Here is a 13,207-nt window from a genome sequence, read left to right on the forward strand (position 1 = left end):
GCAGCTATGTCATAAATCCAGACTACACTGATCGTAAGTGTGGAAGGGAAAGGTTAAAGAACTCTCATCCACATTCTAATAGGCTACTTCTGATTGCTATTAAGACAAGAGTTTAACATAGGGGTGAGTGTGGTAAGTTGAGCCACCTTTGTTTCTAGGAAACTATACTCAACATTTATAATTTGACCAAATATTTAGGAAGAGTTAATCATTTCATAAGTCTTAATATGAGGTCCTAAACCTAGCATGATAGTGCATCCTTGTAGCTGTGTGGGCTAATATAGTCTAAATGTTTGTCTTTGGTCAAGTTAAGCCAATGGTCTAGCCACAGGGAAGTTAGGCAAATTGAAGTGTAACATGTTGTTATGTTAAAAGTGTTTGTTAGGTGTTAAGCCTGTGCCAAAAGATGCTTAATATTATTAAAAGACAAAAAGCGATTGTGATTGTGTTGAATTGTGTTTGGGAAATAAAGATAGACATGGATTTAAAAAGGTAGTGGTAATATTTCATTCAGTACAGACATTTGTAGACGGCTTAACTTACCCTGTCCCATGGCTCAACATACCTGGGGTAAGTTGTGCCTAGAGACCAGAAGCTATGTTTTCAAAACTGTAATGTTTACAGTTGAAGTCGGAAGTTTACATACACCTTAGCCAAATACATTTAAACTCTGTTTTTCACAATTCCTGACATTTAATCCTAGTAAAAATTCCCCGTCTTAGGTCAGTTTGGATCACCACTTTATTTTAAGAATGTGAAATGTCAGAATAATAGTAGAGAATTATTTATTTCAGCTTTTGTTTCTTTCATCACATTCCCAGTGGGTCAGAAGTTTACATACACTCAATTAGTATTTGGTAGCATTGCCTTTAAATTGTTTAACTTGGGTCAAACGTTTCGGGTAGCCTTCCACAAGCTTCCCACAATAAGTTGGGTGAATTTTGGCCCATTCCTCCTGACAGAGCTGGTGTAACTGAGTCAGGTTTGTAGGCCTCCTTGCTCGCACACGCTTTTTCAGTTCTGCCCACAAATGTTCTATAGGATTGAGGTCAGGGCTTTGTGGTGGCCACTCCAATACCTTGACTTTGTTGTCCTTAAGCCATTTTGCCACAACTTTGGAAGTATGCTTGGGGTCATTGTCCATTTGGAAGACCCATTTGCAACCAAGCTTTAACTTCCTGACTGATGTCTTGAGATGTTGCTTCAATATATCCACATAATTTTCCTTCCTCATGATGCCATCTATTTTGTAATGCAATAAAATGCAAATTAATTACTTAAAAATCATACAATGTGATTTTCTGGATTTTTGTTTTAGATTCCGTCTCTCACAGTTGAAGTGTACCTATGATAAGAATTACAGACCTCTACATGCTTTGTAAGTAGGAAAACCTGCAAAATCGGCAGTGTATCAAATACTTGTCTCCCCACTGTAGATACTTTTGTACCTGTTTCCTCCAGCATCTTCACAAGGTCCTTTGCTGTTGTTCTGGGATTGATTTGCACTTTTCGCACCAAAGTACGTTCATCTCTAGGAGACAGAACGCGTCTCCTTCCTGAGCGGTATGACGGCTGCGTGGTCCCATGGTGTTTATACTTGTGTACTATTGTTTGTACAGATGAACGTGGTACCTTCAGCCGTTTGGAAATTGCTCCCAAGGATGAACCAGACTTGGCTGATTTATTTTGATTTTCCCATGATATCAAGCAAAAAGGCACTGAGTTTGAAGGTAGGCCTTGAAATACATCCACAGGTACACCTCCAATTGACTCAAATGAAGTCAATTAGCCTATCAGAAGCTTCTAAAGCCATGATATCATTTTCTGGAATTTTCCAAGCTGTTTAAAGGCACAGTCAACTTAGTGTATGTAAACTTCTGACCCACTGGAATTGTGATACAGTGAATTATAAGTGAAATAATCTGTCTGTAAACAATTGTTGGAAAAATTACTTGTGTCATAAAGTAGATGTCCTAACCGACTTGCCAAAACTATAGTTTGTTAACAAGAAATTTGTGGAGTGGTTGAAAAATGAGTTTTAATGACTCCAACCTAAGTGTATGTAAACTTCCGACTTCAACTGTACATTCATTCTGATTATTCCCAGGTATACACAACATCCTGAAATATATGTAGATATCTTTGGTAGAAAGAATAGTACATTTCCCTTGACGGAGTGATGTAAATTGTTTTTAAAAAATCAAGTTATCCCACTCTCCCCTATAAGTATAGTATTTGGTATAGTCAGGTATTTTTTGTGAGGTGAGGAAAAATTCCCCTCAGTGTTATTTAACTGCAAGTGTGGAGGAAGTAAATCATCTGTTTATTACTTAGAGTATGAAGGCATTGGTCAAATCATAGCATATCATCTTTGACAATCTGACATGCCTAAACTATACTTTAGTCTACAATCTGAGCTCATCTCACTAGTTTATAATTTTACGCAAGTGATATTGAAAAGCGCTGTGAATGAGAAACATAAATGTTGAGTTTGTACACAGAGGCTATTCTTTGCACTGTGCTGATGGTCTTTATTCATAGAAATAAAGAGAACTAATAGAAAATGTATTTGAGGGAGTTCCTTACACTGAAATAATTTCATTAGAGAGAATGACCTATTTGGAACTATTTGGGGTTAGAGACTGATATAACCCAACCATCAGCTCTGGGAGTTCACAGCTACAGAGTAGCTTCTGTGTAAACTTGAATCTACTTTACATTCACTCAATTTGAACAGAAAGACCTGGCTACAAATTAAGTTACAGATTAGGCTACAAACTGCAATATAACACCAGAGAATATGATAATAAAAAGAGGTTACTCACACATGAGAACAGGCATCAGGGTGATGTGGGTCCGTCAGGGTACTCCTACAGATGGGACACTCATCCTCAGATGGGGTCTGTAGGCTTACTGCAGAGTGGGCCATACTTGGGCTGGGACAGTTGTCTCTGTCAGACAACCCGGGACAGAATTCACTAGTGTTTCTTCTCCACTATGAATAATGATGTATGGAGCAATCGATAGAGCAGCGAGGGAAACTCCAAACACAGCTGACTGTGTTCTTTACGCTCAGCCCAGATACTTTTGGACTGGATTTACTTCCTTTACTGAATGCACTCACTTTCCGGGAGTGGGTGTGTGTGTTTGTGTGTCACACTCACAACCAGGTTCTAGGCTAGGGCATGGGAAGGGAGTCACACCACACAGTAATAAAAAAATATAACACATTTTATTAAACAATGAGTATAGAAATGTTACACAAGCTGCCAAAACACAATAGTTATCTTGCTGGCTGTCTCCAAGTCCACACAGCCAAACATAAATTGTATTCAGGTTACGTACAGCTAACACATTAACACATACCCACAGAAACTGAATAGAAGAATTGTCAACTGTGAATAGGTGTACAGTGGGGATAAAAAAAGTATTTAGTCAGCCACCAATTGTGCAAGTTCTCCCACTTAAAAAGATGAGAGAGGCCTGTAATTTTCATCATAGGTACACGTCAACTATGACAGACAAAATGAGAAAAAAAAATCCAGAAAATCACATTGTAGGATTTTTTATGAATTTATTTGCAAATTATGGTGGAAAATAAGTATTTGGTCAATAACAAAAGTTTCTCAATACTTTGTTATATACCCTTTGTTGGCAATGACACAGGTCAAACGTTTTCTGTAAGTCTTCACAAGGTTTTCACACACTGTTGCTGGTATTTTGGCCCATTCCTCCATGCAGATCTCCTCTAGAGCAGTGATGTTTTGGGGCTGTCGCTGGGCAACACGGACTTTCAACTCCCTCCAAAGATTTTCTATGGGGTTGAGATCTGGAGACTGGCTAGGCCACTCCAGGACCTTGAAATGCTTCTTACGAAGCCACTCCGTTGCCCGGGCGGTGTGTTTGGGATCATTGTCATGCTGAAAGACCCAGCCACGTTTCATCTTCAATGCCCTTGCTGATGGAAGGAGGTTTTCACTCAAAATCTCACGATACATGGCCCCATTCATTCTTTCCTTTACACGGATCAGTCGTCCTGGTCCCTTTGCAGAAAAACAGCCCCAAAGCATGATGTTTCCACCCCCATGCTTCACAGTAGGTATGGTGTTCTTTGGATGCAACTCAGCATTCTTTGTCCTCCAAACACGACGAGTTGAGTTTTTACCAAAAAGTTCTATTTTGGTTTCATCTGACCATATGACATTCTCCCAATCCTCTTCTGGATCATCCAAATGCACTCTAGCAAACTTCAGACGGGCCTGGACACGTACTGGCTTAAGCAGGGGGACACGTCTGGCACTGCAGGATTTGAGTCCCTGGCGGCGTAGTGTGTTACTGATGGTAGGCTTTGTTACTTTGGTCCCAGCTCTCTGCAGGTCATTCACTAGGTCCCCCCGTGTGGTTCTGCGATTTTTGGGATGGGGATAGGGGAACGAGAAACAAGGGTTAGGGGAAAGACTGGGGAGCAGAGGCAAGTAGGCCAAACCCTTTATACAAAGAGGCGTGGCAAAATAATGTATGGGAAGTTGTGATACCTTGAGGAAGCTTCTGTCGTCCTTTTACACTCAACAATGTGTTTATGCATATACATGAAAGGCTTGTTGTGGTATTCATTTAATTACCTGATACTCGTCTGTCCACCAAGATACCACACCTGGAACTTCAGGTTCTTGTAAGTCACAGTCTCCATGTTGAAGCCGATTACTGTACAACACAATGACAGAGATAAAACACCTTGAGCTATGAGCACACGTCAAAGAAAGGAATGACCTTTAACCATCCACTCTATTTATGACATGTGGAAAGACCATTTATTTTTGTGGAGCACACAACAATCAATTCTCCCTGAATGTACCTGGAACTAGGCAACATAACGTGCGTGAAACACCTTTCCAAGTAGAAAGAAACGAAAAACAAAAGCGTTATGTATTGGGAATGGTGGTGGCCACCTCTCCAACCTGCAGGTGGTACAGGAGGATGGTAGTTATACCAGCTCCAGTATGCAGCGATAGAAGTTCAAGTAACGCTACTGTAGTGTAATGCTACTGTAGTGATTGAGGGAGAGAAGTTGGACCAGCGTAGGGTAAAAGCACACTGGCCAATAACTATATCACTAGTATCTTTGTGTAGACCTATCCTGTTCTTTCTGTGCCATAAAGGCCCAGACCTCTTGGTAGATGTCAAGCAAGCATACAGGGATGCTACAAAGGGTTACTACTGTGTGTGCCTCTGACATGCAGTGCCTTCGGAAAGTATTCAGACCCGTTGACTTTTTCCACATTTTGTTAGGTTACAGCCTTATTCTAAAATTGGGTAAAATGTTTTTTTTCCTCATCAATCTACACACAATACCCCATAATGACAAAGCAAAAACAGATTTCTATAAATGTTTGCTAATTTATTAAAAATTAAACCCTGAAATATCACATTTACATAAGTATTCAGACCATTTACTCTGTACATTGTTGAAGCATCTTTGGCAGTGATTACAGCCTCGAGTCTTCTTGGGTATGATGCTACAAGCTTGGTACACCTGTATTTGGGGAGTTTTTCCCATTAATCTTTGCAGATCCTCTCAAGCTCTGTCAGGTTTGATGGGGAGCGTTGCTGCACAGATACTTTCAGGTCTCTCCAGAGATGTTTCTGCGTTGTCTTGGCTGTGTGCTTAGGGTCGTTGTCCCGTTGTCCCCAGTCTGAGGTCCTGAGCGCTCTAGAGACGGTTTTCATCAAGGATCTCTCTGTACATTGCTCCGCTCATTTTTGCCTCAATCCTGACTGGTCTCCCTGCCACTGAAAAACATCCCCCACAGCATGATGCTGCCACCACCATGCTTCACCGTAGAGATGGTGCCAGGTTTCCTCCAGACGTGACGCTTGGCATTCAGGCCAAAGAGTTCAATCATGGTTTCATCAGACCAGAGAATCTTATTTCTCATGGTCTGAGAGTCTTAAATGTGGAGAATGATACATTTGCATCTGTTGGCCATCAATTAGCCTATTAATTGATATGCCTATGTATAGCGGGATCACAGGCAATTCAATACCTTCACGTTTGCAAATTAGGATAAAGAAGAGTTCGCGGAGGTACTAGATCAGTTTGATAAGAAGATCGAGACATATGAACGTTATGTTTCACTGTCGTATACAACAGCAAGGTGACAAGTTTGACGTCTTTCTTACAGATTTGAAATTAAAAGCACAGACGTAATTTTGTAGACCTAACATCATCTATGCTTCGAGATCAGATTGTGTTTGGTATAAATTACTCCAGAGTTAGAGAGAGATTGCTGCGGGAAAGTGAGTTACATTTGGACACTGCAGTAAAAATATGTCAGGCGAATGAGCTGGCACAATTTCATATTAAAACCTTTAGCTCCACACCAGCAAACACTGCTATGGACATGGAAAGCGCAGCAGTGGATTTTGTAGACAAGGACACAAGGGGGCCTATGAACAAAGGAGCCACAAGCAATATGACTTTGACCAAAAATGTGTTTTGCAAATGACAGGTATGGGAGACAAAATGTTCACACCATTGAAATGGAGGAGAATGAACAAAGTGATTTGTTTGTGGGCACTGTGGATTGCATGGAGGACGGGCAAGAACCATCACAGGTCCATAATGTAGCTAGTGACCACTGCGTTGTACCGCTCGTGGTCAATGGTACAATTTTGACCTTAAAGCTGGCTAAAGCCAACCTGATCAATATGAGGGATTTTCATGAGCTAAAGCACAAACCAGCCATCATGCAAAAGGCTGTGGTTCTCAAAGCATACAATGGCCAAGCAATTTAGACTAAAGGTTTGTGTCGGCTAACTATAAAGGGGAAACCAAGAAGCCACACACTTATATTTGTGATTGTACCAGAGGGGCATGATTCTCTTTTGGGGGATACTGTTACGGAGTGGAACCCAAGAGCAGACTCAGACGAGGAAACTGGGATGAAGTAACCAAGGTATTTATTGAGACACAGAGGGGAGATGGTCAGGGGAAACTGCTGGAAACCAGGTGCGGAGGCTGCGGCTCCCTCTCTCTCTCTGTGTGTGTGTGTGATTGGAGCGAGGGGGGTTGAGACAGGGTGAGCAGGTCCGGAGGGGAATCCCAGGGAGTACTAGAGTGGGGAACCCAGGACACAGTAGCAGGATGACGAGACGTGGGACTGGAGACAGGGACCAGAGTGAGAGCGGGCAGAACTGTAGCGGAGAGAGAAAACAGCGTCAGGCAAGGAAAACAGGCACAACAGGATCTGAATCGTAACAAACGGCTAGAACCGTAGACTGACTGAGCAGAGATTACGATCTGGCAGTGTGGAAGTGGCAGGACTGAGTATTTGTAGAGGTCTTGATTATGGAACAGGTTGCAGCTGGTGGGGATCTGCTCTCACTCCAGCACACCTGTCTCCGCCCACACAATCACACACACACACAGAGAGAGAGAGGGAGAGGGAGAGAGTACTGGGGAGTGGCGGCAGGTCAAGGAGACACAGGATGAGCAGTAGAGGGCGTTGCAGGAGCAGATGTGACAAATACAGCATGTGAGTCATTGGGACTGGTTGAGCGAGTGTACACCATTAATGACTTTGACTGGCTGCACAGTTTTCAACGGGTGACAAGTAATCAAAATGGTGTGGAGATTGCTCAAAGATATTCTGATGTGTTAACAGGATTTGGAGCATTGCCTCTCATTCATTCTATTACTCTCACAGAGAATGCCAAGCCAGTGAGTCATGCACCACGCAGAGTTCCGGTGGCACTACGGAAGGATCTAAAGAAGGAGTTGGGAAGAATGGTGAAACTCAATGTGCTTGTGAAAACAGAGGAGCCAACAGACTGGGTCAATTCCATGGTGCGTGTTCGGAAAAGGAATGGAGATCTGAGAGTCTGTATGGACCCCAAGGACCTTAATAAATGTATCAAAAGGGAGCATTTTCAGATTCCTAAGAGGGAGGAGATAGTGTGTGAAATGGCTGGCGCACACTATTTCTCCAAATTGGATGCTTCAAATGGATTCTGGCAGGTGAGGTTGGATGCAGCCAGCACCAAACTGTGTACAGTCAATACTCCCTTTGGAAGATATTCCTTTAAGAGGTTACCTTTTGGCATAAGTTCTGCCCCTGAGCTCTTTCACAAGGCCATTGAAAGTGTCATTGAGGGGTTAGAGGGAGTTCGAATGTATGTGTGTGATCTTGTGGTCTGGGGGTCCACTATTCAGGAACACATTGAGCGGCTAGAAAATCCTCTGCAGAGGGTTCAGAAGCATGGTTTGAAGCTAAATCGGGCTAAATGTCAGTTCTGTGTGAAGGAAATCACATTTCTTGGGGATAAGCTGTCCTCGGAGGGTGTGCAGCCTGATTATGCCAAGGTCAAAGCGGTGAGGGAGATGGTAAATCCCACAGATAGTAAAGGCATTCAGCTTGTTTTGAGTATGGTCAATTATTTGGGGAAGTTTGTACCAAACCTGTCATCTAAAACAGTGAACATAAGGACACTCCTTCAGGATAAGACAGAGTTCTCATGGAACAGAGAACATGAAAGAGAGTGGAACGATGTAAAGAACATTTTGGCTGAAGAGCCAGTGCTAACTTTTTTAGAACCTGACAGTCCTACTAAGGTGTCCATGGATGCCTCCAAAGATGGCATTGGAGCAGTGCTGCTTCAGCTCCGTCAGGTATATGATAGCCTTTGGCTTATGCTGCCCGTTCTTTGACTGATGCTGAGAAGCATTATGCTCAAATAGAAAAGGAGTGCCTACAGTCGTGATAAAAAGTTTTGAGAATGACACAAATATTAATTTTCACAAAGTCTGCTGCCTCAGTTTTTATGATGGCAATTTGCATATACTCCAGAATGTTATGAAGAGTGATCAGATGAATTGCAATTAATTGCAAAGTCCCTCTTTGCCATGAAAATGAACTTAATCCCCCAAAAACATTTCCACTGCATTTCAGCCCTGCCACAAAAGGACCAGCTGACATCATGTCAGTGATTCTCTCGTTAACACAGGTGAGAGTGTTGACGAGTACAAGGCTGGAGATCACTGTGTCATGCTGATTGAGTTAGAATAACAGACTGGAAGCTTTAAAAAGGAGGGGGGTGCTTGAAATCATTGTTCTTCCTCTGTTAACCATGGTTACCTGCAAGGAAACACGTGCCGTCATCATTGCTTTGCACAAAAAGGGCTTCACAGGCAAGGACATTGCTGCTAGTAAGATTGCACCTAAATCAACCATTTATCGGATCATCGAGAACTTCAAGGAGAGAGGTTCAATTGTTGTGAAGAAGGCTTCAGGGCACCCAAGAAAGTCCAGCAAGCGCTAGGACCGTCTCCTAAAGTTGATTCAGCTACGGGATCGGGGCACCACCACTGCAGAGCTTGCTCAGGAATGGCAGCAGGCAGGTGTGAGTGCATCTGCACGCACAGTGAGGTGAAGACTTTTGGAGGATAGCCTGGTGTCAAGAAGGGCAGCGAGGAAGCCACTACTCTCCAGGAAATACATCAGGGACAGGTTGGGGCATCCGGAAAAAAAGCTTGTCCGGAGAAGACAAGGTGAGTGCTACCATCAGTCCTGTGTCATGCCAACAGTAAAGCATCCTGAGACCATTCATGTGTGGGGTTGCTTCTCAGCCAAGGGAGTGGGCTCACTCACAATTTTGCCTAAGAACACAGCCATGAATAAAGAATGGTACCCACACATCCTCCGAGAGCAACTTCTCCCAACCATCCAAGAACAGTTTGGTGACGAACAATGCCTTTTCCAGCATGATGGAGCACCTTGCCATAAGGCAAAAGTGATAACTAACTAAGTGGCTCGGGGAACAAAACATCAAAATGTTGGGTCCATGGCCAGGAAACTCCCCAGACCTTAATCCCATTGAGAACTTGTGGTCGATCATCAAGAGGCGGGTGGACAAACAAAAACCCACAAATTCGGACAAACGCCAAGCATTGATTATGCAAGAATGGGCTGCCATCAGTCAGGATGTGGCCCAGAAGTTAATTGACAGCATGCCAGGGCGGATTGCAGAGGTATTGAAAAAGAAGGGTCAACACTGCAAATATTGACTCTTTGCATAAACCTAATGTAATTGTCAATAAAAGCCTTTGACACTTATGGAATGTGATGTGGAAAATAATCACTATACTTTATTAAGTATTAAGACTCCCGAGTGGCGCAGTGGTCTAAGGCACTGCATCGCAGTGCTAGCTGTGCCACTAGAGATCCTGGTTCGAATCCAGGCTCTGTCGTAGCCGGCCGTGACCGGGAGACCCATGGGGCGGCGCACAATTGGCCCAGCGTTGTCCAGGGTAGGGGAGGGAATGGCCGGCAGGGTTGTGGGTTTGTTTCCCACGGGGGGCCAGTATGAAAAAAATAAAAAAATGTATGCACTCACTAACTGTAAGTCGCTCTGGATAAGAGTGTCTGCTAAATGACGTAAATGTAATTAAAAATGAAAGTTCTTCCAGAGTTTTTGTAGAATCAAGATTGACTTTATTACAATTCAACAAAGCTGGGCTGGTCTGCAGAGTAGCCTCCCCTCTATCCCCCAGCTCCCCGTTTATATAGTCACATTCACACACATCCTAGTTTAGAGCCCCTCCTTCTGGGTTCCCCACCATTATCTTCAGTTTCCCGCTCTCTACCGCTCCGCCCACTCCCTTCGTCTATGATAGCGGCTCAATTGGACTTTTATTCAGTTCAGAATCAATAATAATACAATCAATCACGCCCTTGTCATGCAAAAACACTCATGTTCAGTTTAAACTCTGTTCAACCCCGGCTCTCCCGGGCTTGACCTGAAGATTGATTGTTGGACATGACAGGTCCATACTTAATCTTTCAAACATACACAAACCCACTCCTCTTCTTCCCTCCCGTCATGCCGTAATTACTCATGACTAGTCTAAACTCTGTTCAACTATGGCACCGCTCTTTCCACTTTGTTTGAGGAGAGAGGCAAAAGGCCACAGTCTGGTTTCAGTGTCTGATAAGGTAGGATAGCCATGGATTAGGTAAGAGCGAGCAATTTGACCCTAGGTCAGATCCCCACTTCACACACACAGTGAAATGAACCAATTAAGTTCTTGGCTAGCAACAGAGAATTCTAACTATATGTTCGTGATTAACTCCGTTTTATCTCATAGTCCACTAAAAAATCCACCTCAAATGCTTGTAATTATACTTCATTATACCATAGTAACATCTGACAAAAATATCTAAAAACACTGAAGCAGCAAACTTTGTGAAGACCAATACTTGTGTCATTCTCAAAACTTTTGACCACGACTGTAGGGTTGGTCGTTGGTTATGAGAAGTTTCACTGTTACATTTATGGCTTACCAAAGGTGATTCTAGAAACAGACCATAAACCCCTTATTCCAATCTCTCTAAAAAATCTGAATGACATGCCTCCTCGTCTTCAAAGGATGATGATGAGGTTGCAACGCTATGATTTTGTTCTAACCTATGTGCCAGGGTCAACTTTAGTGGTAGCAGATGCCCTCTCAAGGGCTCCACCAGTGGTGGCCCAAATCAGCCTCAGTCAGGAGTCTATGGAGGAGGAGGTTGCCTTGCATGTGGATATGGTCATGGATTCACTTCCTGTTTCTGAGCAGCAACTAAGGAGAATAGCTGAAGAGACCACAATAGATCCCATTCTTTGCAAGGTGATCCAGAATCTGGAAAATGGCTGGCAAAAAGGCTCTTGTAAGCAGTACTTCCCACTAAGCACAGAGCTGTCAGTGGTCAATTGTGTGCTAACTAACAGAATGGTGATACCTACTTCAATGCGTCAGGAGATGCTACAGAGAGTGCATGAAGGACATCTGGGAGCTGAGATATGTAAGAGAAGGGCCAGAGGGTCCCTTTATTGGCCAAATATAAATTCTGACATTGAGCAAATGGTGAGAAATTGTGACACGTCTCAAATTTCATTATAGACAGCCCAAGGGGCCCATGGTTATAGGAGAGGTACCCACCACAGCCTGGGAGAAGGTTGGAGTCGACTTGTTTCACTGCAATGGTAAGGACTATTTGTTGACTATCGACTACTTGTCAAATTACCCTGAAATTGCAATCTTGTCCAGCACAACAGCAAAGACTGTCATTTTGCATTTTAAATCATTTTTTGCTAGGCATTGGCATTTCTGATCATGCACCTCAGTTTGCTTGCAGTGAGTTTAAGATGTTTGCAGAGCATTATGAGTTCAGACATGTAACCTCTAGTCCACTATATCCTACAAGTAACGGAAAGGCTGAAAATGGTGTGCAAATCGTGAAGAGACTCTTAAAAAAGGCAGCACACAGTGGGACTGATCCACACTTGGCTTTATTGTCTTAGACAAAATATCTACTATGACAAAACTGCTAGAGTGTTGTCACCGTTGGCAGCTCAGGATGTGGTTTGAATTCGGGGTCCGGATTCATGGAATAGAAAGGCTACTGTATTGGAGGAGGTTGTGCCTCGGTCATATACAGTCAGGACAGAAGATGGGGCTGTGTATCGGCGCAATAGACAAAGCCTTCTGAGAACACAGGAGACGTTTGACGACACTCAGGACACAGGCATACTGCCACTGGACACACAGGAAAAAGAAAGGAGAACAAGTGGGGATGTTTCTGTGACACCAGGTACTGGGAGTGTGACAGTAGTGGGGATGTTTCTGTGACACCAGGTACTGGGAGTGTGACAGTAGTGGCGATGTTTCTGTGACACCAGGTACTGGGAGTGAGACAGTAGTGGGGATGTTTCTGTGAGACCAGGTCTGAGAGGGCCAGCAGGCCTCCAGAAAGACTGACTATTCAGTGGTGATGTTTAATGGACCAAAGACTGAGAGGCTGACTCATTGAGTTGTTGGGGTTTGTTTTGATATTTTCACTATTTACTATTTTGAAACACAGATTAATTGGTATTTGTGAATTGACATTGTTTGTTGATGAAATGTGTATGTTTGTAAAAAAAAAAGAAAGAAAGAAAGAAAGGATTCAAAAAAAGGAAGATGTATTGATGTGGTTCTGAGTGATTGTTTACTAAACTCTTTCACGACACCTGTGGTATATGTGTGGCAATGGCGGAATAACATTAAAAACGTGTTAACTATTATTGATGGTGATGGTCGTCTTTGGTCGCTGTAACCAACAAAGTAATACAGCTATGACATTCGGTTTGTATTGCTAGTACTCTATGGGTTGGGATTATGGTTCATTGT

At 43.0% G+C, this 13,207-nt stretch overlaps 1 protein-coding gene across 1 annotated transcript in view; it reads right to left on the minus strand.

The window, feature by feature from the left end:
* The window catches only part of LOC121532810 (E3 ubiquitin-protein ligase RNF138-like), a 10,311-nt gene extending 7,300 nt beyond the window's left edge, over positions 1-3,011 (minus strand). The window contains exon 1 of the mRNA XM_045205792.1: positions 2,826-3,011. Within this exon, the coding sequence (XP_045061727.1) occupies positions 2,826-2,929 (104 nt within the window). The 5' untranslated portion in view covers positions 2,930-3,011. The remainder of the gene's footprint in view (positions 1-2,825) is intronic.
* Positions 3,012-13,207: the final 10,196 nt, after the last annotated feature.

The sequence above is a fragment of the Coregonus clupeaformis genome, chromosome 20, assembly GCF_020615455.1.
Source record: "Coregonus clupeaformis isolate EN_2021a chromosome 20, ASM2061545v1, whole genome shotgun sequence".
NCBI lineage: Eukaryota > Metazoa > Chordata > Actinopteri > Salmoniformes > Salmonidae > Coregonus > Coregonus clupeaformis.